The following is a 27,968-nucleotide window of genomic DNA, read 5'->3' as shown; positions in this document are numbered from 1 at the left end:
CATGGCCCAAGACCCCACTCTAACTCACACTGTTGGCATAAATTATCTGGCAAGGTTCAAGGCCCCAGGTATACAGACTCTATCTCAGGCAGGATATTCCAAAGGCTCAGAAGTTCTCTTCTGAAGGCGGTCAAGAGCCAGTTTCTTTGTAGTGTGCAGGGTTTGAACCACCTCCCACTGCCGAGTCAACAACCTTAACAGAGAATCCGGGGCACTGCTGAATTTCAAGCAAGGCATCAAATCAGAGATAAGGGAAGAAAGTGCTCTTTCACTGATTACTGGTATTGGGAAATTGTCAGCCAGAGACTTCTAATCGAAGCGGGGTAAGAAATTTATCAGTCACTTACATACCACGGATAACCAGCTCCCCTCGCCCCCACTCCCAGACTTAGTAGAATCACTGAAGTAAGGACCACAAACTTATGAATTTTCAAATGCTTCCCATGTGATCTCCTTACTCATATGCTTGTGTACAAAGTATAGAAGAAAATATGGACAACTCGTTAAAAATAAAATAGAGAAAACAATCTCAAGAGGACTGAAAAACATGAAATATTTTTAAATGGCCTTAACAAGAATACACGGAATCTACATGTAAAAAGAAAATACGGATGAAACTCTTACTGTCTGAAATACAAATGTTTTGGGGTTGTTGGAGGTTATCAAACTTTGAAACAGAAAGGAAGGATGAAGATTATACCAGTATGCACGAAAATTTTCTCAAAGAATAGTTATGTTTTTCCTCCCCTTGGAAAAAGAAGAGAAAAAATTCATAATGAATATGTTTAGAATACAAATATTGATACATTGAATATATTTAAGTTTAATCACAGATAGGTTTGTAATGGTCAGCAAGAAATAGCCACAAGAATGCTGGGATTTATTAAGCGTGTCATCTAAAGACAGATAAAGCAGCTGAGCTGATAGGAACTGGATCTCACACTCCTCTGAATGCGACTTGGCAGGAAGAAAACAGTGATAACCGTGGACTCCTTGAAGCGGCTATGAAGGAGAGTGACCAGTGAGGAGCTGGTCCCCTGGGATAGACAGGGTCTGGAGAGGTGCACTCCAGGTATCCTGAGTCAGGCCACAGACTGAGATCACTATTGACCTAAGAGCACACTGTCCAGAAAGTGTCCCAAGACCCCACTCTTCTACTTCTAGGACTTTCCTGAAATAAGGAGTCTTTGCTAAGTTCAAAACAGCTGGAATCCAGACAGGAAAAGCAATTTGTACCGAATTCACTACCCAAGAGAAAACTTCTAAAACTCACACATTCAGGGGTCCAAGGGATAGATTCTTCCCTAGCTGGTCAAGTGCCTGGTGTAACCAGTGCCCACTTAGGTAGGCTGGCAGAACACAGAAACAAGCTATCTGAATAACTCTGGATTATCATGAGAAGTTCTTCTGTGGGTGTGACTGAAGAAGTGGCCAAGTAGAAAGAAGTGCCTATTCTGTTGAGAGAAAGGAGAGGCACCGTATCATAAAGATGTCCACTCTCCTAGAATTAAACCACAAACTCACATTTCATGTGTCACTCTGAGAATCTGGGAGAAAAGAATGATTCCAGAAGATCGAAGGAAATTTAACGGAAAATACAATGAGGAAGAGTCCACTAAATGAAAAGCTGAAGTACTTTACAAAACCATCACAATTGTTGAGTGCAGGGTGGGGTCAAGATACACACATAAATGAAAAGGAAAGAAAGGTGACCCAACACTGGACAAGAAAGAGTCATCTCAGAATAGGAGATAGAAGGGTCAGGCCATATCTTACAAAAATGTATTGCCAATAAATTAGAAATTAAAAAATTTTTTAATCTGATAAACTACTAAAATGAGTAAATTCACATAATCTTGGGTGAGAAGGTCTCTGCAGCATGACAACAAATGAGAAATGAATCCAAAAAATATTTATAGCTTTAAAGTTTTTAAGTATTAAACACTTCTCAATGGCACAACCATCATAAACGAAGTAAATGAGGGAAAATTTATTTCCAGAATACTGGTATATCTTATGTATGTTCTTAACGTATAAAGAGCTTTTGCAAACCAATAACCCCACCCCCACAAAAGGGACAAAGTCCACCTAAGAAGAATATAAACAGCCAACAAATGGGGGAAATAGTCAACATCATTAACGTAAGTGAAGCTGGTAGTATAAACTGCTTTGAAAAACAAATGTCAAAATACGTCAAATGCCCTTAAAATGTATGTAACTTTCAAAACAGTGGTTCCACCTCTAGAGATGCAACAAAAGGAAGTAAGTATAGCCCTGAAAATGGTCTTAGTAGCAGTATATATAATAGTGAAATACTGGGAAAATCCTAGATGTTCATTAAGCAATGATTTTAATGCATTTATAAATGTAAGTGTAGATAAGTAGATTACAAGACAGTCAATCAAATAGTGTTATATAAGTATAGATAGAGATATTCAAAAAATGATGTCCAGGGGTAGCAGAAGAGAGAAGTTCTGAGGAGAAAATTTCAGAAAGTACTACGTAAATCTCACCAGGAGTGGAGCAACCATAGAGTGGAGCAGGCAGGTATTAACATAAAATGGTCAGCAAGACGCAAAACCTGAAAGACTGGGTAAGTATTGTAAATGTTATTTTCTGCAGTCTAAAAGTTTCACGGTTTCTGAGCAAGGGAAAGCTATAAGGAAGGTAGTGTTAAAATGCATATCTCATGGTGCCGATGGATGTGAGGCTTCAAGAGCTTCATGGAAGGAGATGTGTGGGGTTGAATAAAGAAAAGACTGCCAAACCGCAAAAGCGTGTAGGTGAAATCCACCTTTGGAGATGGCTGAGGACTTTCCCTGGGCTATTATGAGAAAGGGGTAGACAACCTACCCTTTTAGGCATTTTCTGTACAGTCTTTTCCAAAATTTGCACTAGGTGATATCTTGAGTTAACTCCAAAATTTTATGAACTGAGAGAGGGCATGAATCAAATAAACAGCTGATATCTTGAGACCTTCCAGCCTTGTGTTTTTATATGACCTGAGTTCTATGTGATCCTCTGTCATGTGTGAATGCAGAGATACCTAAGAACATCAGCAGTTAGGTGGACACATAAGTAGATACAGAAATAAACAGATGGGTGGGAAGATATATTATTTTTTTAAGTAACAGAAAGATTGAAACTTCAAAATAAGTGTTAACTATAATTTCTTTCAGATAGTAAGCCCTAATATCTGGGCTTCTTTGATAAAATCAATGGTAAATTTTCATTATGAAGGCCTGAAAGGCTTTTAAAAAATGACTTCAATAAAGCAACACTGAAGGTATACAAAATAGTATCCAAAGAACTGGAGCACTAGAATTATCCTAATTCAGAGGAATGAAAGTATTTATCCTCACTCTAACTCCCAAATTATCCCAATTTAGATTCTTGTAGTTGTACCCCTGGGTGGGGGATTTGGGGTGGAGGGGTGGAGAACCACTCTGCTTAAATGCACTGATTTAGGTACACACTCAAAACATAAAAGGATTGAGTAAAATGAATAAAGCAGAACTTGCTTTCTAGTACAAAAATATTTGTGAAGTAAATTTTACCTGCAAAAAAAAATTATCTAAGGAAAGGCCAAAAATGAAATACTTCTTTATCTTCTGATTCCTAGCAAAGATGGCCAAGTTCATGCCTATTTTAACCTAGCATACTTGTAATTAAAGGAGACAGATGCAATACAGAATTATCTGGATGTCCTCTGAGCCACCAACATACAAATCAGGTAGTCAAATTCGTGACTTTTGCTGGATATTATTTCAGAGACAGATAACCCTACAGTGTGTTGCCACAAATGAAATCCATTTATAACTTCAAATTTCTAAAAGGAAGTACAATCCTAATTTGTCAAGAATACAGTCCTTTCTCGGACTCTAAAAAACAAAGCCTTAATAGTTTATGAAGTCATTAGGGCCCTGATGACTGTACAGGTCACAAGAGAATTATTAAAAAAGAAAAAAGAATAAAGAACAGGCAGCACTCATTTTCCCCAGGAGAGAAATGTCAAATGCCCTATTGTCATAAAAACAGTGTAAACACATTTATATCAGCATGATCTCTTTTCAATACAAAACACTCAAAGCTAAAGGAAAATATGAAAATAGAACAATACAGGTTGGCAAAGTAGTTCCAGTCTCCCAAAGTCAAACTGCAAAGCACGTTTTTTCCCAGGGCTTGCTACCTGGCATAAAGCCTTCCCTGAGTGTGCTATCTAAATAAATAAAGACCTCCCGCTCTCATTTTCCTTACCATCATTCTCTATTTCACTTACACTGTTTTCTGTTTTATTTTTCTTCACTGCACTCATAATTAAATGAAATCATGTATTTGTTTACTGTTTCGTCTTACCCATTCGGCAAAGTGCACTGAGGGGTAGGGATTCAGTCTTGATACCATAGTACCATGAGTACCCAGCACATGGAAGTCACTCTGTATATATTTATTAATTGAATTAATTAACAAAGAAAGAAAGGAGGGAGAGAAGAGAAAGGATTTTAAACCTCATATGAACAACCACACAATGTATACAAATTACATTATTTACATTTGTATGAATATTAAAATGTCCTCTTCCTAAGATGAGCAGTGGTGTGTTTCCTGAGTGGAGGCTTTAGTCCCATTTACAGCTGAATATTGAAAGAGCAAGGCCCTCCCCTTTTGTAACTAGTGTCAGAAAAATAAAAGTTCAAATAGTCGGCAGAAGACTACTTTTGCGTATTAAGATTTCATTGATAATAACTTTGATATAAAACTTCTGAGGGGTGCTGACTTTAATAAGTCACTCTGGGCTTCAGTTCCATTAAATACTGCCTCTTTTCTTCTGCATGAGCCTTTAAAATTAAATCTTGTCTCTCTGCTGAAAAAAAAATCATGGTAATTCTATGAGTAGATGTGGTTTATCGTTCTTTCCAAAAAAAAAAAAAAATTCTCATTAATCATACAGATAACAGTTATGTTCCTGGCATTCCAACTATCTTGAAGAAAGGAGGAGAAACGGAAAGGAAGTAGGGGAGAAGGAAGTGAGGGCACACACCAAGTCAATGGCAGGGCCAAGATTTGGATACAAATGTACTCTCATCACAAGATTCAGATGACCAATGACCAGTATTACCAACAGTTTTCTCAAGCTGGTGGCATACGAAGAGGTCAGAGCCATGGCCAGCATGAAGGGATCTGACGCACTGTTGCTGATGTGAAGATGGAAACAGGCTGGTCTGCTTACTGCCCACTGCTCTGCCTCTTTCATACTTTGCTTAGCCTGTTCTCGCCCAGAGTACCCACTCCTTTTCTACCCATCATAGCTGGGTTGCAAAGTGTAACTCAAATACCATTCCTCTATAAATGGTTTCATATAATCCTCCACATACAAAAGGCACTAAAAAAATACTTGTTACTGAAGTTCATCTCTTTAGAAAGCAAAGCATGTACACTGAGAAGAGACAACAGTTCTTTGATATTCACAACTTAAACAGTAAGCCCTTCATTCATGCCTATAATAGATGTGGCAATGGTTAATTTTATGTGTCAACTTGACTGGGCTACAGGGCACCAGCGTTTGACAGACATTTGGTCAAACATTATTCTGGGTGTATCACTGAGTGTGTGTCTGGATGAGATTAAACTCTGAGTCAGCAGACTGAGCAAAGCAGATTACGCTCCCTAATGTGGGTGGGCCTCATCTAATCAGTTGAAGACCAAAATAGAACAAAAAGGTCGAGGAAGAGGGAACTCCTCCTGCCCCATTTCCCTGAGCCAGGACATAATCTTTTGCTGCTTTTGGACTCAAATTGAAACATCAGCTCTTCTTGGGCCTCCAGCCTCTCAGCTTTCAGACTGGTATTTACACTATCAGTTCTCCTGTTCTCAGGCCTTTGGGCTCAAACTGCAACTATATCATTGGCTCTCCTGGGACTCTAGCTTGCAGACTGCAGCTCTTAGGATGTCTCAGCCTCCATAATCATGTAAGCCAATTCCTTGGAATAAATCAATCAATCAATCAATCTCTCTCTCTCTCTCTCTCTCTCTCTCTCTCTCTATATATATATATATATGTACATCCTATTAGCTCTGTTTGAGAACAGTATTTACTTTAATAAAATATTTCTTCTTACAACTGAGTTTTCATTCATGTAACACAGCAGTTCTGATAAGCACCTGGAAGACACATATTACATGGTATTTAACGGGATTAAATTCTTGTCCTCCTGAAAATTTTGCCAGAGCTATTAGAAAAGACATGCACTCTCCCTAGGATCACCGTCCAGAAGCCTTCTAACTATCATGTAGAAAGAGCCCCTCCAAGAATAAAGCCACAGAGATGGTGACAGAGGAGGCATGATGAGAAAGACACATCCACATGGTGCTGTAGACCTAATTCAAACCCCTGAAGCCAGCTGCATTTAACATCAGCGCAAGTCTTTGACTTCTCAGTTATGTGAGCAAATAATCTGTTTTCAAGTTAGAGTTAAGAGTTACTGTTTGCAAATAAAATTGTCTTAACTAACTGAACACTTACAGGTGAAAAGTGGGGCAGGCTCGGGGACATGAAAAGACCTTCACTCTGGCTTTATCCAAAGTTTTGTTTAAGGTCAAAGAAGGATTAAAACTTTAACAACATTAAAAGTATCGACATTAATATGTCTATTTGCAAATTGAAGCAGGAGCTATACAGCTCCTGTAAGCTCTAGAAACTTCCTAATTCTTAAGCCATTACATTTACATACTCAATGAAGAACACTGCATTTTCCATTATCAGCATTGCTAAACTTATAATTACCAAGAGCTATCCTCAAATTTTCAGACTAAATTCCTTGCCAAGGTTTCCAGTTTTCCAGTATCAAAGATAAATGAATGCATTATTTATATTTCTTTTTTTTTAATTTTTACACAATACTTATTGAGCCCTTACTATATGTGCCAGGTGGGCACAATCATCATTATCTATTTAACGGCCACTTCACTTCTATGAAGTATATACTATTATTGTACCATTACAACCTTCACTGTAAAGTTTAATAGGAGAGATTATAATAATGTACCTGCTACTACTAATAGTAATGCCACACATTTGTCAAGACTGCACTATGTCCCACAGACTGTACTAAGTGTTTCACAAAGGAGTATCCCTTTTAGTCCTCATTTCTGAATCTTCTGAATTAGGTACAATTATCCTCACTTTATAAATGAGGAAGCTGAGGATGAGAGAATGAAATGCAGACCCAAGACCCGCACTTCCCATCAAAATCAGAACACAAGTATTGAAACAGTCCACACTACATCCCAATAAACCCCGTACCATTCTCCAAAGCACACTTCAAACAGCTTAATAAAAACCTGCACTCATCGACATGATGCTTGTTCTTGAATTGCCATGTGGTTGACATTTTTATTTTCCTTTTTAATTCCTCAACTATGGAAAAGGTAAAAATGCACATAAAAGTAAATATATATTATTTATTACAGCTCCAATGAATAAAAGAGGAGCACTCAGTTATAGATTTAATACTTCTTATTTCACAAGCTGTTCCAAAAGGGAGCAGACTTCAGGAATGATGAAATTTTGTATCAAATTTGCATAGGTGTTAACAAACTGCCATTGAACTGAGAAGTCTTGTTGGAGGAAATCCTGTCCCTTTTGGCTCCTGAAAACGCTTCTGTACAAATTGTCGGGCAGCAGACATCCAAAGCCCATCTTTTAAAAATCACACTGCACAAAAACCACATTTTTAGGCATTTTCTTGTGAGAAAGATGCATATGATTATAAATAGTTAAGAAGCGTTAAGATGGCACTGAAAGCATTAAGTAATCCCATGAGACAAGGTTCTAATCTTGTATTTACCCACATCAAGGACATACCATACGTGTCCACATTCATACGTAACAAATGCCACCAGAAATATATTTTCTGACAGTTCAGCCCTGAGAAAGCTCCGCACAGCAAAGTTAAAAATTTTTTTCGTATAGATAATCATTTTCTTACTTTGGGTAGCAGAAGTATGCTTACTGTATACATTACTAGGAGTCTCCCTGAAACCAGGTGCAGAAGCACGGGAAGCAAAAAGAACCAAGGGGCTGCCCCTGTAAAACCAGCCATCACGGATCAAGCTCCAGTCAGTTAGAGAAGAGCCCCCTTAGCTGGGAGAAGGGCCATCACACACTGGCTACATAAAATCTATCTTCCTAAACCAACATGGACTGGTTGAGTGTTTCAGAATATAATTAGATCTGGTTTCTGTATTGCAGGGAAAAATGTTTTTTAAAGAGAACAGATCTTGAGAAGTTCCACACATAGTGGGGAGTGTTTGGTGGGCCTGCAGACCTTGAAAACTTGCTGAACTGACTCAGACAGCAGCCCAGGCCCTGATGGAGCAGGAGCAGGCGTGTGTGTTAATGCCTGACACACAATCCCACATTTAATTTTGTAATAGTGGTATGTGGCATACTCTTTTTTTAATTTCAATTTCTTTTGTTTGATCAAATTCAGTGTTATTTTAGAGCTCAATCTTCTTGCACTGGGTGCCCTCAGCAGTCATCCTACTGTGTGTTTGCTGTGAGGAGTGGGCTAAAAGGAAAAAACGGCCCCTTTCTGTTCATTAATCCTCTGTTCTGCCACCATCCCCTACCCAAAAAAATTCCTATTTATAACTAAACTTAATTTCCATTCCAAAAGTCTGGGGCAGATTTCTTTCCATCTCTATTATATCTGAGTAGGTACAGGAAAAGTCCCAATTCCATGTTCCAGTAGTCTTGTAATGTTGACCTTCAACAATAAACCTTAACCCTCTTGCCACACACACCTTTATTCTGCATAGCTTCACAGTCATGTGCCCTGTAGAAAACAGATAAAGATCTAAATGGATGTTTCTGAAGATGGACTGAGATTCTCCCAGGCCCTACGCAGCAAGTGTAGTAGTTACTGCCTCTCTTTGTAGACCTCTTTTACGGTGAGAGCATAAGCACACATACAAAATAAAATGACATTGAGATGCAGCCCCCATCAGTGGTGAGACCCCGCCACCATCACTGGACCTCCTTGGACAGAAGCACCCAGGACACCCTACACCTGTCTGCTCGAGTGTAGCACAAAGGACTTACTGGGGAAGCAAATCATCTCTAATGAGAGCCAGAAGACTACTGTCAGAATTGACCTTCGCTTCCTTCTTGCCATCCCCAGAATCCTGGTTCACGAGCAGGGACGTGGTTTCTGAGAGCAACCGCAAGCTGAAGAGTCTCCACTCCACTTGAAAGGAAAAGAAATGCCAAGAATGTGACTACACGGAGACAGAATGGAAACAGAACGTGGAACTGATGGAATTCTCACTGATGTGGTCACACTTACCGTTTTGGCTTTGAACCAAGGAGACCAAGGGTGGCAGGATATAATCAACCACCTAAGAGAAAAGACATAAAAGACCTGGTTCAGACTGCAACATGAAACTGCTATCCACCACTCTCTATGCCTTTTACACAGACAGAATCACAAAACAACAGAGCAAAGGAGAAAAGAAAAAACAAACCAACAGCTAAATTTATCCTGCACTTAAACTCTGCATGACATTTAATAAACCACCAAGCTCATTTAACTCTGAAAAAGTCCTCAGGTCAAAGTGACATTATGATCATCAAAACAGTAATTTATCAAAGTCTTCAGAGTTTATGAAAGGAACTTCAGTATATAATACAATAACTGGTTGGCATGGGTTGACATTAAATCATCAAATTAATATATATAAGCTGGTAATCATTACTCAAGTTTAAACTAAACAGCAATCAAAATGTTGGAGAAAAAAGAGATACATAATCCTCACGTTTTAGCAAATACATCAAAAAGCTATGACAAGTTAATCGTGGTGATTTTTAGAAACAGATTCAAAAGATGTGAATCCATTATACAAACCACCTCTACGACTTTCTAGTTATGTCAAAGAATGATCAAATATAGTTTGAAATCTCCTCCCAAATAACACTTTACCCCCAAGCGAAAATGGATGACAAAGGACAAATCACTTCCACAATCTAATTCTGAAAACTACTATCTCATCTGGTGAACTATTCTGGTGACAGTAAGAAAAATTCCTCTTATTTATTACTGAATTTATTCCTGATCCTGACATGCATGTTTGTTCTTCCCACACTGACAAAAGGGCAGGAGAAGCTGTCCCAACCCAACAACGCCCTTCCCCCGCAACTTTTATTTACTTTTCAGTAAGTTTAAATCCTTGAAGGATACAGCATTACAAAGATGGATCATCCAATGGCCTTAGCAGGAAGGTTGCTTCAACATTTGGCACAAACCATGCCACTGTTTCCAAGAGCACAAGTTGCCTTTCCCCCGATTACTCTGCTTTTGTTCCGTTTTCTACCAGGAGCTGGCTGTGTTGTTCTTTGTCTTGTACACATAATCCCATCTCTTGCCTAGATAGACTTCAATTTTGTCTCGATTATAAAGACCTTCAAGTTTAAGAAGAGCTGTGTGCTCCTCTGGTTCCAGAGACTTCTCTCATGGCTAGTAATGATGGCTTTGGACCACAGCCTTCCAGACATATTTGGCATTTTACAAACCCTGTTCCCAGCAGGCCTCCACGATGGTTGAAAGAGAAAGGCCCCAACAACAGCCCCTTGCGATGCAAGCCAACTAAACGATGCCCTACAAAGGTAAACATCTCCACACTCGGGTGTTACCCAGTTCCAGGTCCTAAGTTTAAACACAGTATTACATTTAGGTATTCGTACAAGAACCCTAAGAACCAGATGTCTTCTTTACCCTTTCCCATTAGGTCATAGATGTCACATCACTCAAAGCAAAGACATCAAGCTTTACTAAGGAATTTCTTCCCCCAGGCGACGAAAGGGAAACTTTATTGAGGCCCCAGGGCCATAGGACTTGGGCAGGAGGCCACCCTATGGGCAAAGGAGGAGCCGGTGAAGGGGCCTTATTTGACCTTCTTCTTGGGGCACAGGCTACAGGTGTGACCGCCCTGGGTGCAGGCGAGCCTAATACTTGCGGCGGACCGTCTTCCCACAGCTGTATTTCTGGGCTAGCTGACGGAGGGAAGGCTCAGTGATGCTGCCTTGCAGACGACGCACCAAGTGCAGGGAAAGAGGCCTCCTTCTGAATATCCTAGTCTGACAGGGTGCGGCCCTCATCCAGCTGTTCGCCCGCGAAACTCAGAAGCTGCTGGTCAGGTGGGATGCCCTCCTCGTCTTTGATTTTAGCTCTGACATTCTCAGTGGTGTCACAGGGCTCAACCTCGAGGGTGAGGGTCTTGCCCATCAGGCTCTTCACAAAGACCTGTCTCTCGGCGTCTACTGCCCAGCCGCCTGGCCTCGTCGGAGGGAAAAATGGCGGCGGAACAGGAAACCGCCGACTCGCCGCCGCCGGCGCCTGCGCACCGAGCACGCTGCGTGCCTGCGTCACAAGCTTTACTAAGGAATTTTGAGTACTCTAAATTCCCAGGTACTTCGAAAGCCAGAACTATGCAAAGGAAAGAAATATATCCCACTACCAACACCTATCAACGTGCTCAACAAGATAATCACTGACGTGTCCAACTCAAAAAGTTTGAAAAACATCAAGCACATTCAAAACATTAGGGCTGTTGCACAGAAAATGAACAGACAAAACTCAACAGTATTCCCGTATGCTTACAACAACCAACTATATACCATAATTGGAAAAAGACACCATCTACAACAGCAATAAAAATTCTAAAGTATCTATGATATCATGATTTTTACAGAAAAAAATATATAAAATACTTGCAGGTATGAGGGTCACTTGATGGACTTCTGAAAAAAGTTTGAAAGTTGTCACAACCATGTTCACAACAAGAAAAAAGCTAAATAGGGGAGGAGAATAGCTCATTGGTAAAGTGTGAGCTTAGCATGCATGCAGAAGTCCTGGGTTCAATCCCCCGTTCCTCCATTTAAACAAAGAAAAGAAAAAAGCTAAATAAACTGAAAATCAACAACTCTTCTCAGATATACCAGAGAATTAAAATCACAGGGCAAACCAGCTACCCCCTAAAACTAAAGAGACAGGCAAATACAGAGAATGATAGCTTAATAGGAGCAGAACCCACCACTGGAGCCAGCAAGTAGTACAGAAATGTAAAGGGTAACTGACTAGTTGTCAGAGCCCGAGCTGAAGGAAGAAAGCTTCTGGAGGCCCAGCCACAGTGGAGCCCCCACATTCCCAGAAGTTCTGCCTACCAGAGCCCTGCCAGAGTCTCAGGCTGAAGATCAGAGAAAAAAATCCCCTCATGCTTCTGGCAGAGGAAAGGAAAATTAACCACTGTGAAATATGTGCAGAGCATTATTTTCTCCTTAACAAAGGCCTGGACTCAAAAGACATTGTTTTAAACTCACAGACACAGAGAACAAATATGGTTACCAGAGAGGTAAGGGGGTGGGAAGGGATAAATTGGGAGTTCGAGATTTTCAGATACTAACAACTATATGTAAAATAGGTAAACCACAAGTTTCTTCTGTATAGCACAGGGAACTGTATTCAGTATCTTGTAGTAATCTATAATGAAAAAGAATATGGAAAGGAATATGTGTATGTATATGTATGACTGAAGCATTATTCTGTATGTCAGAAATTGACACAACATTGTAAACTGACTACACTTCAATTAAAAAAAGAATGCAAACAACAACAAAAAATATGTCACCATTAAAGAGAGAGAGAGACTTTTACCAGAAGCCTAACCTACTGGGGTTTCACCAGAATCTAACTGAGCTGGGGGGAAAAAATACCCTACTGCTGAACCTTCTAAGCCTTCCTGTCTCACTGATTTGGCTGGGGGTGGGGGTGGTGCACTGAAACACATTTGTGAGGGTCACAGCCCAGGCACACAGGCTCAGAAAAGAGACGAGACCTAATCATAGGGACCATGGCATGCTACCCCCGCCCCACCACACCTCATCACAACATGGACAGCGCTCCTGTGTAATAACACAGGGTTACAACTCAGAGTGTGGTAAGACATAGGCTTTATTTAAGAAGCAGTTATTAAGGAAACCCAAAAACATGAGAGACAAAACAAGGACATCATAAAGAATTGTAGCCTCTGAAACCTACGGCTACAGCAAACAATACACACAGCCAGGCTCCTAGCCAGAGAAACAAAACTTCACACTAATGGCTCATTTATCTCAGTTCACTGTACCTGATACATCATGTTAGAGTGAAATACTTGACGTGTTGACGTGTTGAGAGGAAAAAAAAACACCAACCTAGAATTCTGAGTGAAACTATCCCTCAAGAATAAAAGGAGAAATAAAGATTTTCTCACACAAACAGTAGCTAAAGAAATTTTTTGCCAGTAGGCCTGCCTTGCAAGAAGTGTTAAAAGAAGTTCTTCAGAGAGAAGGAAGATGACATAGGTCAGATACTCAGATCTGTAAGTTAGAGAAAAAATAAATGAAGGTAAAGCAGTTGCTGACAAGAGGCCTCAGGTCAACTCTCTGCCAATTATTAATCAGTAATTCAGTATCATACAAATAAATATTCCAACAAGGTTTGCATGAACCCCCTCATTCCAATTCTATAATGTATTTGGAAAGTACAGGGTCAAGAATAATGGAAAATTTTCGAAAAAGCATGAGGCAGAAATGATTCACTTGACCAAGTTTCCAGGTTTACTAGGATGAAAATAAATATGATGATCATATAAGCACAGGACCAGACAAAGACATTCATGGAACAGAAGATAGAGCCTACAACCAGGCACACATGGGAAGTCAGTGTGACAGAGAGAACACTACCAACAGTGGAAGGGCACACTGACTACTCATCGAAAGGTACAGGTACAATTTAGCTATCTATTTGGTAAAAACAAGTTACAGGAGGCTTAAAGATCTAACAGTTAAAAGAGAAGTTATTAAAGGAAAATGAGACATAGCTTTGTGATATTAGAGTAGGAAAGGTTTTTTAAATGACACCTAAGAAGTACAAACTAAAAGGAAAACACTAAAAAAAAAACTGACATTAAAATGGAAAAAAGTTGTATCAAACGAGTCCCCATAAACAAAATGAGAAGAAAAGCCACTGGCTAGGAGAAACTTCTGCAATCCCTACACCTGAGAGTGGGTTCACATGCGGAATACACGAACAGGTGGTACCCGGACGGAAATACCCGAAGAGCCAATAAACAACAGAACTATTCAGTTCCACTAATAATGAGAGAAATTAAAGGCAGCACAAAACTGAGATACCAATTTACACAAATCCAGTTTTACCAAGTCACGTAATATCAAGATCTTACAAGACTGGGGGAAATGGGTACTCACGTACCACAGAAAGTCAGTAAATAGGTGTTATAACTTGGAAGAACAATTTCACAAAATCAACCAAAGCTGAAGATGAACTTGTCATAAAACTCAGCAATTCAGCTTCTATGTGACATATTTAAAAATACTCAATGCAGATCTGATTTCAAGAGTGGAAAGAGTGGATAAATCACTACATTTGTATTTTGTTATATTTAATAAATAAAACAATTAACTTGGAAAAGGACAGAGGTAGCATAGCACTAAGTATCCTGAAATAATACCTATAATCTCAAGTACATACTAAATGTAAATTTCTGTATTAAAAATGTATTTCATAATTTTTAAAAGAAGAAATCTAATTATAATATTATTTAACTTTATAATTAACATAGTTTTCCTCTGAATAACCCAAGGCAATTATAGCAGTCTCCCAAGATGATATAAATTTAATCTTTCCAATTGAGAATGGTCATTGAGAAGAAGTAACGGGCAGAAGATGGTAATGGAAAAATAAAATGCTTTTTATAAAATGTAAATGAAGACTACAAGAAAACTTGGAAGATTATGTGACTATTCACCTTTAACTCATATTTTTGCTGAACAATGACAGTTGATTACTTTATCAAATGAAAGCAATCCATTATGCACAGGAAAATAAAAAATAAAATTACACTGAAAATGTCTGCATGCTTAGCAAGTCAAACCAAGCAAGGGATATAAAAACTGAAAAACAATTTCATCAATTTTATTTATATTCTATTCAATAACTACATAGATCAGAATAATAAATGGTTTTCAGGAAAAGATTATTGTTTTTAAAATCCTAACAAAAAAAGGGACCACATACCTTTTGGCAAAATCTTCACTTAAATATACAATGATTCCAGCCAAAAAGAAAACATGGGGAAAAAAAAAAAAAACCTCTTAAAATGTTAGCTACTCCAGAGACCAGAGCAAAGAAACATCTTTAGTTCCTCGAGTAACATTTCTGGCAGAAAATATAAAGAAAATTTAACAAAATTTAAGAAAATCAAACATTTCAATAAACTCCCATACAAATCAGAAAGGTATCTACTCTTAACAAAATGCAAGGGAGAAAACATTTGCGCAAATGACACATCCCCACATTTACAAACAGTAATTGTAGGCAGACCCACATACACACACACACAAACATACACACACATATATAAAATAAATGATTTAGATGAGCTCACAATATGGAGCTAAGGGTATTTTACCACCACCACTACCAAAACTTAATAGCTATAAAGGGCCAGAAGGGAAATGAGCACATTTGTAAATATGCATACACCCAAGGATAAAATAACTAACATCATATACACTGAGATGTGCAGAAGAGCCAGAGTTCCTTGGAAGCAGGAGGGGGAGTGCATTTTGTTGTTCTTGCCCTTGCCCTTCAAATAAACAGCTGCCAGAAGTCAGATTTAAAGGCCTAGAGATCATTTGATGACATAGGCTTTTTTTCCCCGAGACATTTAGAGTCATTTACTCTGAAAACATCCATCTGAGAATTAAAACCATCATCTAGACATATAATTTACAAGATTCTAGTCAGAGATGAGAAGGGAACTCTAAACTGAGAGAAGACTGGCTCTCAAGATGACAGATGAAGCAAAGTTCTAGCCTCAGCCTCTGGCCCCAAATCCCTGGAGGTCACACTTAACTGGCTCACAGAAGGAACTGCTGTAAAATAGAAGAGTAGCTGCGAGGAGGCTCAAAGTGATGGGGGAGGGGGCACAAACACAGAAAAATGCTCTTGGAAACACAGTAGTGATGATCACTTGGGCACAGCAGCAGGGCAAATCTATCCTTTTTAAACAATATTTTGGTAACTGTATTTTAGTACAAATGGTTTCCTACATAACCCTATGCATTTTGTTTATTTTGCTTTATGCATTTAAAAACATTATCCTGAGAAGGAGTCCACAGACCTCAGCAGACTGCCCAAGGCTTCCAATGTACAAAACACAGGAATGAATCAGAGTCCAACGCCCAGGACACCACTCTGCTGGGCTCACTGGATTCTGAAACACTTTCAAGGGTGGGCCATCTGTACAGTATTTCTAGCCAATCCACTTATCTTCAAAAAAAAGGACTAATTTCACCAAAGAAAGAAATCTTTCTAACAAAAGGGTCGTCAAGATAAAGACACCTCACAAGTATGAACTTCTGATCAGAGTCTCTCAAACGCTAACCCATGACCCCTGAGGGTGGACTTCACATATAAATGGACCTCTCCTAGGGCAGAGATTAAAACCAACTCATGTATATAACCTCACACCTCTATGGTTAAGTATTTTCAAATAAATTCCTCTAAGTATCTCAGAATAATACTAGAAGAAACCTTCAAATGACTTATGAAATAATTTCACACTCCTCTTCCTTTATATATGCAGTATTTTCTTGCCTGTCACACCCACTTCTCACCAAGGAGCCCACTGGGAGTTAATTCCTACTTACCTTCAAGATTTAGCTCAAGAACTGCCTTCTTTAAAAAATCATCTCCAGAGGGGAGGGTGTAGCTGAAGTGGTAGAGTGCATGCTTAGCATGCAGGAGGTCCTAGGTTCAATCCCCAGTACCTCCTCTAAAAATAAATAAATAAACCAAATTATCCTCCCCACCCCTCAAAAAAAAAAACCAAATAAATAAATTAAAAAAAAATTTTTTTTAAATCATCTCCAGACCCTGCTAAACTAAGCAGGGCCCTTGGCATGCCTCGTGTGTACCACCTACAGAACAGTCTTCAAACTGTGTTCCCATTCTTGCTTTTCACCTTGGTCTCTTCCTCCCAACCAGTACTGAACCAATTCAGAGCAGGGCCTGATTCCAGCTTCTTAGTGTATTCTCAGTGCTCTGTTTCAACGAGTGGTTTGCAAAAGGCACTTGCTATGAATATATGACTGATACTTATTAGTTTTCTAAGGCAGTTGGTATAGGCGCACCCAGCCCCCACAGAGGGAGCAATCGAGCAGGTGCACAGCCAGATAGGGCATGTCCCCTGCCAGGCCCAGGCACTCCTGGGGAGGAGCACAGGTGCCCATCAAGATTCTTGGCCGTGACACAGGCCCAGCCCTGCCCCCTCCTCAGCTGCTGGCACCACAAGGGCAGGCATTTCTGTCCAGATCACAGCTATATCTCAGTTCCTAACAGAGACCCTGGCCCTGGAGAGATGCTCACAAGATGTCTGTTAAATAAATGCATCTCTTCAGAGAAAGGAAGGAAGGGGGTGGGGAGAGAAAAAGAGAGAGAGACAGAGAAAGAAAGTAAGTGAGAAAGCAAGAAAGCGAGAAGGAAAGAAAAAAGTTTTCTGGGTTCACAAAATTACCAAAGCAATCCTGAGGAAAAAGAACAAAGCTGGAGGAATAACTCTCCCAGACTTCAGACAATACTACAGAGCTAGAGTAATCAAAACAGCATGCATATTAGCACAAAAACAGACACATAGATCAATGGAACAGATTAGAGAGCCCAGAAATAAACCCACACACCTGAGTCAATTTATCTTCAACAGGAGGCAAAAATACACAATGGAGAAAAGACAGTCTCTTCAGCAAGTGGTGTCAGGAAAACTGGATAGCAGCATGTAAATCAATGAACTGAGAACACTCCCTCACACTATACACAAAAATAAACTTAAAATGGCTTAAAGGCTTAAATATAAGACATGATATCCACCATAAAACTCCTACAGAACATAGGCAAAACATTCTCTGACATAAATCATAGCAATACTTTATTAGGTCAGTCTCCCAAGGCGAAAGAAATGAAAGCAGAAATCAACAAACGAGATCTAATCAAACTTAAAAGGTTTTGCACAGCAAAGAACACCATATACAAAACAAAAAGATAACTTACCAACTGGGAGAAAATGTTTGCAAAAGACACAACTGACAAGGGCTTAATTTCCCAAATATACGAACAACTCATACAGCTCAATATTAAAAAACAACAACAACAAAACAACCAATCAAAAAATGGGAAGAAGACCTAAATAGACATTTCTCCAAAGATGACATCCAGATGGCCAACGGGTACATGAAAAGATACTCATCATCATCATCATAGAAATGCAACTTAAAACTATAATGGGGTATCACTTCACACCAGTCAAAATGGCCATCATCAAGAAGTCTACAAATAATAAATGCTGGAAAGGGTACGAGAAGAGGGAACCCTCCTACACTATTCATGGGAATGTAAATTGGTGCAGCTACTATAGAGAACACAAGGACATTTCTTAAAAATACTAAAAATAGAGTTACCACATGATCCAGCAATCCCACTCCTGGGCACATACCTGGAAAAGGTGAAAACTCTACTCTGAAAAGATACATGCACCCCAATGTTCACAGCAGCACTATTTACAACAGCCAAGACATGGAAGTAACCCAAATGTCCAGGATTCTCTCTTCCAAATATACTTTTTAAAATACTCATTTTTATTTTCTTCAAGATCCACTGATTTTTATCTAAAATTATAGCTTAAGACCTGAGAAATGTCAAGTCCTGTGACATACCAACATACAGAATGATTATTGATTAATCATGCTGCACAGTGTTTTTGATTTAAAATTATCATTTGGAGAGTGAAGCCTACCTCGTGCTGAGCCTCAATCTGCATTTTGAAATGTCACAGGAAGATGGTCTGCTTTAATGTAGATAACAATAAAGAAGGAAAAAGGACAAAAACCTTACTTCCACGTTATGGTGAGCAAACTAAGAGTATAAAATCTGATGACAAACTCTCTGTGGATGACAGAGAAAATGTTCTAAACCTTCAAATTGTCATGACTTTACTCATTGGTACTAGGTCTTCTTGTTAAAGAGAATGAAGCATCTGAGACAAGAGACTCAGAATCCTTTTCCTGTTACAGAGTTAGATAATTCGTTCATCAGCACCTTCCCCTTCTAGAATCTTCCAGAGAACTTATAAACATCATTGAAATAAATAAAACTGCAACCCTAAGCAAGCTCCCCTGCAAAAATGACTTCTGTCATAAAATTCAATCATTCATGACTTACCTGTACAGATAATACCCATGCATGGAGCAATACAAGGAATTTTAATATTTAATGTGAATGGCATTGCTTTCTTCAATAAAGATGTTCCTCTGTGCTAAAGGCCATTTAAGGACATGTCCTAAAAACAGAGGCGTTTGAACTCTTTTTGAAAATGCAGATTCCCAGGTCAGGGGACTTTTTTATTCCTTTGCTCAAAAACTGGGTCCTCCATTGAAAAAACGTGTGTGTATGCATATTAGTTACTACTAACTAATGATCCTCAGTGACATGGTCCCAAAGAAATGAATGTCTGTGAGTCAGGGATGCTGGAGACAGCGCTGGGGCATTTAAGCTAAATAATCACAAACACATTGAAATATGTAAATAACACGCTAAACCTGATTTCATTTGTTCTTAAGCAAACCCACTGATGCCCAAGATGATGCTTTGTCCGTAATTTTAAAAACTTATTTTCCATTTTAAGAAATGTTGAACATGAGATACTGAAGTTCAACAGCTTTAAACTATCAGTACCCAAATTTTCTTCTTTTCACAGAGAATAAAGCAACAATCTTCTAACCTTATGGAAAGTGTATTTCTAAAACGTAATCATTTATGACGAAAGTATGCTGTATACTCTTATTTTAGTAGAAGGGTGTTTTTTCCTTCATTTAAAAAAAAATTTGACAGATGAAAGCAAATCATTTGAAAACAGAAGTTTATTCTAAGTACTTAACTGAAATTTGTATTTCAGGTTTGAAAATTAATTATCAGTTCCTTCAGGTCAGCAGCCCTTAAAAAATATGATACATCTGATAGCACAAGAATTAACATGTTCACACCAAGTGTGACTCCCCTTCCCTCCACATAATGCACCATCAGACGTACAGGAAAAACATGCTCAGGACATGGCTTCTACCTCTGCCAAAGGCAGAGCGGGTCATTCAGAACACCCATTCTGAGAACAACTACAAAAACTACAACACTGTTTAAATCTTCTTTACAATATTAAATGCCTAAAAGGATGTTAAGGAATTCCTGAGGCTACAACAGGTTGGCAAAATTTTGAAAGCTTAGCCATACACTATTGGCAAGACTCTGGAGAAACAGGCACTTTCATTGCTGGTGAGAAAGCCAAACAGTAAACCCCTACAGAAGGACTCTGACAGGATTTAACAAAAACTCCATAAGCATTTACCCTTTGATCCCACAATCTAGGAATCTGCTCTGAAGATACACCTCCAACAACAGGAAATTGCACATGCACAAGATTATTTGTTTGAAATTGAAAAATGTAAGAAACTACCTAGATATCCCAACATAAGAGAGGGGCTGAACAACCGATGGTCCACATACCCACGATGGAGTACTATACTGCTCTAACAAAGAATAGGCAAGATCTCTACGAATGAGATGGAATAATTTCCAACATCCATTACTAAATGAAAAAGCAAAGTGCAAAGGAGAAAATATAATATGTTACCTTTTGTATAAGAAAGGGAAATAAGAAAACACTATCTACACAAAAAGAAACAATTAAAGGATAAACCAGAAAACAATGAAGTTGGTTACCTTTAAGAGTAGGGAAGGTATGATGGAGCAGTGATGGAGTGCACGGGATATATACCCAGGGGAAGGGAGTGATGCTCCTCTGAATACATTTTTTTCTATAGTTTTGACTTTTGGAAGAATGTTAATCTTCCATGTACTCAAAAACTATAATCAAAAAGGATAGAGAAAAAAAGAAAATCTAAAATTGAAAGCAAACTCAGAACAGATCAACCATATTTCAAATGAATAATATAAAACTGCCCTAAAAGGGAAGGCAAGAGACTAGTCCAAGTACCTTATGAATACAGTATTGACTGTACACCCCAGTCCTGCTTGGGTGACATCTGAGAGGTGGAGGGGAGGGAGAGAATTCTGCAAACAAATCCTGATTTCATTAGGTTTGTCTTTGTATTGGTTTGGGTAAAGCAATTCTGTAACATTTTCAGATATATTATAGGATTAAGCAAATGAGAAAAATTGCTGACATTGCTGAAAACCAGAATTTTTACAAAGGAAGAAAGCACACACAAATATGGCAAGGGGGAAGGCAAGAAAGAACCATGTGGCATGGACTCGATTTGAAGACACTGGTGTGAACTCATGATTTCAAAATAAGGATACGTGTGTGTAGATGTATATGTAAGTACACATACAATATATCATGTGTTCATACGTGTACATACGTGTCTATACTTCCTAGTTGTTTCTTGGAAGGGCCTAGAAGCTGAGACAACCCAGGAGAGAGAAGACAGTTAGTCCCCTGATTGTGGTTCTCTAATGCCATTTCCCATGAAAGGGAACCAGGGCTCCTCAGAAAAATGCCCGATTCCACGGCCAGAGCAGGTTAGCTAGAAGCTCAGGCAGAGTATCTTGCTGTGCCAGAAAGTTAATGAATCACTAAAAAATGAGAGTAAGTCACAAGGACAGAGGAGCCAACTCGAAAGGGTTTGAACTGGTCAAATGTGATATAATCTGAGCACAAAAATCCTCACTAAGTAATAAAGCCACTGATTAAAAAAAATAGAAATTTGTGGAAGACAGAAAGATGTCCACACTCTTATCCCTGGAAGCTGTTCATTTGTTACCTTACACAGCAAAAGGGTTTCTTCAATTACAGGTGAGCCCAATGTAAAATCAAGAGTCCCTGACAAGACGGTCAGAGAATAAGATGTGACAACAAGAGCAGAGGTGAGAAACAAGAGACAGAGAGAGACTTGAAGGTACTACACTGCTGGCTTTGGCGATAGAAGGGGCCATGAGCCAAGGAACACCGGCAGCCCCTAGATGATGGAGAAGACGAAAAACGGGGTTTCCCCTTAGAGCCTCCAAAAGGAACACAAGTATGGTGACATCCTGATTTAGCTCCAAATCTTTAAATCTGTGTTGTGTTTAAGCCACTAAATTTGTGGTGATTTATTATAGCAGCTATAAGAAACTAACACAGAACACAAGTCCATATCAATGATTGAGTAATGGATTGATTGATTGATCGATACATAGATACATAGATGGGTAGATAGATAGGCTAATTATTATCTGTTAACTTCGTTAAGAAAAGAAAAAAGCTTATATTTACCAAGCTCTAAACACTTTTTTCTTATTTCAAAAAGATTTTTCATAATTATGTAATCTTTTTAATTCAATATATCACACACACACAAAGATGTAACAAGTCTAAGTATATATCTCAGTTATCTTTCACAGTATGAACACACTCATATAACTAGCACCCAGATCAAGAAAAGGCATTACTAGGACATTCCAATGTCCCCTTGTAAACCTTTCCAGTCACTACCTGCCCCAAGGGGAATCACTACCCTGAACTGTAATTCCTTAGCCTTGTCTGGTTATAAACAACACAAGTGGATCATGATATTTTGTTTTTACTACCTTTGTCTCATATTACTTTTGTAAGATTCATCCATGTTCTTAAGTGTAACCATAGATCATTCATTTCCTTTGCTGCACAGTATTCTATTATATGACTAAACCGTAATGTATTTATTTATCCATTATATTGTTGACTGGCATTTGGACAGTTTCTGGTTTGGGGCTGTGAGCATCCTCATATACGTGTTTTGGTGAACATATGGTCACATTTCTACTGAATGTATATATAGAGGTGAAATTTGCTGAGTCACAGTATGCACACACACACACACACACACACACACACACACACACACACACATACAATTTACCTTCAGTAGCTACTACTAGTTTTCCAAAATAGTTTTACCAACTTACACTCCTATTAGAAGTTTTTGAGAGTTCCCAGAGCTCTACGCCCTCACCAACTCTTGTTATTAACTCAAAAATTTGGTTTAATTCAAGTTAAATTGTTCAATATTCATCCAGCCTTTAGTTTAAAAACTCACAAAAGCACAGGCTTTTCATTTTAAAAAGTATAATGGCTTTGCTTACTTTTTAAAGTTAAACAAATTGAAATATATTTCAGGCACCTTATGTATATTATTGCCAAATTTTCTAATATAGTCTTCATTTTTCCCTTTGCAATTAATAACATTTTTTTTGGAAACCACCATGAATGGCAACAAACCGTACAAATCAAATTATTGAAGTGTTTGACTGCTCTGTGGGTCACATTGATGATTTCCAACTCTGAAGCACTAGATGATCTAAACTCTGGTAAAAATTTGTGCCCTGTGCTCAGCAAGAATTAAATGAATGTAACCACTTCCATATAACAAAGTATTGATCAGTGGCCTTGAATATATTTGTGCTAACATTTCAAACAATGTTATGCTCCTTTGGGTGCTGGAGCTTCAATTTCATGTATTTCAGTCATGCCCAAGAAGAGGTAATTAGAGGATTTTCCATGAGCTACAGCATGAAAAGATATTTTTATGAAGTCCATGAGTTACAATGATAACTTTCCTATCATAATACAGCCTGTACTTTCAATTTTATTAGGATAGCATTTCATAATTAGAAAATAAACTAATTAAATGCCTAATTAAATGTAAGTATAAATATTTGTAAATACTAGGTCTTAAATTATCCACAGCATTGCTGTTCATTAAGGAAAAGAATCAATAAACAACACTCAAACAAGTAATATCTCTATGGAAGACTGAGAAAGCATTGCTAAGAAAGTGACCATAACAAACGTGGTTTCTTGAAATAGCGGGTATGATTACTGGGATTAACCCTCTCACTGAAAATTCACAATGAAAAAGCCAGATAAAATATTTAAAATACCAAAACCTTAAAAATACTTAAGATCTGAAAAGACAGTAGGAGAGCTTTGATACCAATTTCTGAATGAAAGCCTTAACTAGAGAGTTGAGTAGAATATATGAGCGTGGAACTGATGTGCCCTGGAGGCATTTACCAGTAACACAAACACATGCAGGCAGCATTCATAAGGTCTCCAAGAAAACAAGATGAGGTAGGTAGGTACGAACAAGATAGACACCACATCACAGTCTCCTGATACTGAAACGATCATAGTGTAAAATAACTGCATCTAACAAATGTGAATCAATAAATCACAAACTAGGAAATATCTATAAGGAACAGGAAATTATAGAAAGCAATATAGTAGATCAAAAAAAAAAAAAAACCCAAAACCAGACAAGCAGAATTTCTAGTGATAACATAACTTCTACCCATGACAAACAAAACTTCAAACATTGTGGCTGTATTTGTCACCAGACCAAACATAAAAGACAGAAACAGAGCAGAGCAGCAAGAAGACAAAAAAAGAGAGAGAGAAGAAACAGTAAACAAAATTAACCTAGAATATAACACTGAGGGAGAAAAAGATGAAACGCACAGAAAGACAGTAAGAAGTAGAGAGCATACAGTGTAAGTTCAACGTACATGGGATGTGAGGTGCTGATGGAGACAGCAAAGGAGAGAGAAGGTGAGCAGAGATGATGGCTGAGAAATCTGCAGAGCTGAGGAAAAAGGATAATCCACAGATTCAACAGGCACAGAACATCCTAAACAAGATAAACAAAGAGGAGTTCATGTTTAATTACAACATAGTGAGTCTACAGAAAACCAAAGACCCTCCCCCAACCCCCTCAAAAGAAGTTTTAAAAAGAGACAAGGAACAACCAACTAGCAGCTAACCTCTCAACAGAAACAACTCAGAATGTAAGATAATGAGATCATATCTTCACAGGACTACACCGTAACAAAAATAACTGCCAACCCAGAATCCTCAGAAAAAAATCTCCCTCAGGAAACAATGACTTTATCAGACAAAGAACTTGTCACCAGCAGCACCCGAAACTGAGGAAAACTGTGTGTGTGAAGCCAGACAGAAGGAAAGGGGACTAAGAAAGAAACAAATGCAAAAAAGGTAGCAAATATGTGGGTAAGTGTAAATGAATGTTCCATTATAAAACTAATAATGAGTATTATTTTATCATTTCATAATAAAAGAGTTAAGAAGGAGAGGGAGACAAAACAGAACAGACTTTAAAATGTCAGGCAAAAATAACATACATCATGTGGGACTATATGGGGTTGGGCAGGCTAAGGTTTATATTTTTATTTAAAGAAATAACAGTTTCTGTTTACATTCAGCTTTTAATAAATTAATACGCATGATGTAAATTTTAGGCCAAGCAGTAAGAGTGGAAAGAGTATATCTAAATACTAACTTTATCTAGAGGAAAAATTAATGAAAAAGAAGCTAGTCAATAGAAAAGATGATAAAGTAGAAAGATAAAGAGAAAATAATTAGGGCAAAGTTTGAAAGAAGATGGTGGAATCAATCCAAATATACTAACAATTACAGTAAAAGTAAATGGAGTACATGTTCCAGTGAAAAGTCAAATTAGATTTTTTTAACATATAATAATATAAATTAAAATATATAATTAATTAAATAAAATACTATATGATATTCATGTGATACAGATCTAAACATAAGAACAGAGAGATGTTGAAAGGAAAAGAATGAGAGAAGATATATCAGGAAGAAAGTAGGTATCATTATATTAAGTTGGGACAAAACAGATCTTAAGACAAAAAGCAGTACTAGAAAATAAATCACTTCACAATGAAAGAAAAAGGTCAATTTTCACAAAATGACATCATAATTTTAAATTTGGATGCACCCAATAAGATGGCTTCAAAATATATAAAACAAAAACTAACAGAACTACGCCAGAAGAACTAAACAAATTCACAATACTCTGAAAGGAGATTTATACACACCTCTCTTATTTATAGAAAAAAACAGACAAAAATTAGTAAGGACAGGAAAGATTAGAAAAAAGATAATAAATTTAACCTAATGGATATATATTCAATACTATACCAAAGAGCTGCCAAATACATATTCTTTCCAAACATACAGAACATCTACCCAAAAAAAGGAACTTATAATGGGCTCTGAAGTAAGTTTTAATAAATTTTAACAGACTGAAATCACACAGTATTTCTCTAACTTCAGTAGAATTAAGTGAGAAATCAATTATAAAGTCATCACTCAGCTCACCTAAGAATCACCTTAAGGCAAAGAGGTTCTTCAATAGGGGCAATTTCACTGCCCAGAAGACATCTGGCAATATACAGAGAACTTTCTAGTTGTTGCAACTGAGGGGGAGTGGAGTGGGTGCTACCCACATCTACTGTGTGGAGACCAGAAAAGCTGCTGAACATCCTAAGAAGCCCAGGACAGTGCCCACAGGAACTGTCCATCTCCAAACGTCCATAGTGCCAAGGTGGAGAAACTCTGGTCTTTGAATTTATGCTACTGGTTACAACTATTCAGGCAAGGGGTAAGAAGGGGCAAGTTGGGGAAAAGGTGCAGATCAGAAGAGAAAGAGAATAATGAACCAAGAAAAGTCCAAAAAAAAAAAATATCAACAAAGAAGAAAGGGATTTATGTTCATCCTGTCAAGGGGGCAGCTTTCCTTGATGGTTATTTCATGTGAGGAACATATATGAACCAAGCATATGTAGACTATTCTCTTTGTATACAGAATTATCAAGTAAACAAAAAGCAGCTTTTTCAAAAGCTGCTGGAACTGACCGTAGAGCAATAGTCTTTCAGTAAAATAGGATACTGTATCACTGCTTCAAAAGCTGACAATGTGATCTTGATAAATTCTTCTGATGCCATCGGTCCTAGAAATATAATTATTATAGGTGTTTATTTACATGACGAAAATCACAATATCAAAATACCTTAAGCAAAGATATAACATGTCCCATGGTCTACTCACCTATGGCCCCATCTATGTTAGTTTCTCCAGAGTCTACTGATTTAATATGATTCTGTAAAAAATAAAAATACCAATAAATGAAGGTTTCAAAATAACTGACATAAAACATAGATAACGTTTTGCCCACAACTGCACCTATCATTCTTAATAAACTAACTTATGGTAAGCATTAAATAGTATATACATATTATGAACATTATAATCGTTTTAAACTACCATCATATGAATAGATATATACACACCTAAACTATAACCATTTTTAAACATACAAATCACCAGTGAGATTTAATGCTGGAATCAATTCAATAGCAATATAAGGACAGAAAGGTCGACCTGCAAAAGTGAGGATAATCCAATTCATACGTAGCCACGGCCAACATGCCGCACTTACTCGCTCACTGCCTTGAGAGTTGGTCGTAGTGGCACTGAAGCAGGTGAAATAGTCATCTCGAGAAAAGTCAAGCCTCAGCCACCTTGAGTGCAAACTGCATCAAGATGCAGCAGTTCAAATTTCACCACCTGTCTGATCCCTCTTAAATACTTCCTACTCCAGCCAACACCCTTAACTATGCCCTCGTCATGTCCATGACTCCCTGGGGGATGACCCTCAGCACTGTTTTAGAGGCAGGTCTGAGCTACTTGGCTGTGGACTCCCTGGGCGAGCTTCCCAGATCCCAGCTGAGTGCTCTGGACAGAAGAGGTGCTCTGTGAACGTAATCTGAATGAAACAACCACTGCCACAGCTGTAACAGGCAGAGCACCTGTGCTGGTGATGTGTGAGGCACTGCAAATGAGTTCCTGCCCAGGCTCACAAAGCAATACAGGTATCATATTTTAGATATAATAACAAATAGCTAATAAAATATAAGATGGCCTTGGAATAAAAGAATAATAA

The 27,968-nt window shown here is 38.2% G+C and overlaps 1 protein-coding gene across 1 annotated transcript in view; it reads right to left on the bottom strand.

Annotated features, from left to right (window-relative positions):
• ULK4 (unc-51 like kinase 4) overlaps nucleotides 1–27,968 on the bottom strand; it is a 442,995-nt gene that overhangs the window by 283,588 nt on the left and 131,439 nt on the right. Inside the window, 4 exon segments of the mRNA XM_032459157.1 lie at nucleotides 9,104–9,248; nucleotides 9,348–9,399; nucleotides 26,881–26,975; nucleotides 27,074–27,125. Of these exon segments, the coding sequence (XP_032315048.1) occupies nucleotides 9,104–9,248; nucleotides 9,348–9,399; nucleotides 26,881–26,975; nucleotides 27,074–27,125 (344 nt within the window).

The sequence above is a fragment of the Camelus ferus genome, chromosome 17 (genome assembly GCF_009834535.1).
Source record: "Camelus ferus isolate YT-003-E chromosome 17, BCGSAC_Cfer_1.0, whole genome shotgun sequence".
In the NCBI taxonomy this organism is placed as follows: domain Eukaryota; kingdom Metazoa; phylum Chordata; class Mammalia; order Artiodactyla; family Camelidae; genus Camelus; species Camelus ferus.
This window is presented reverse-complemented; position numbering and strand designations above follow the sequence as displayed.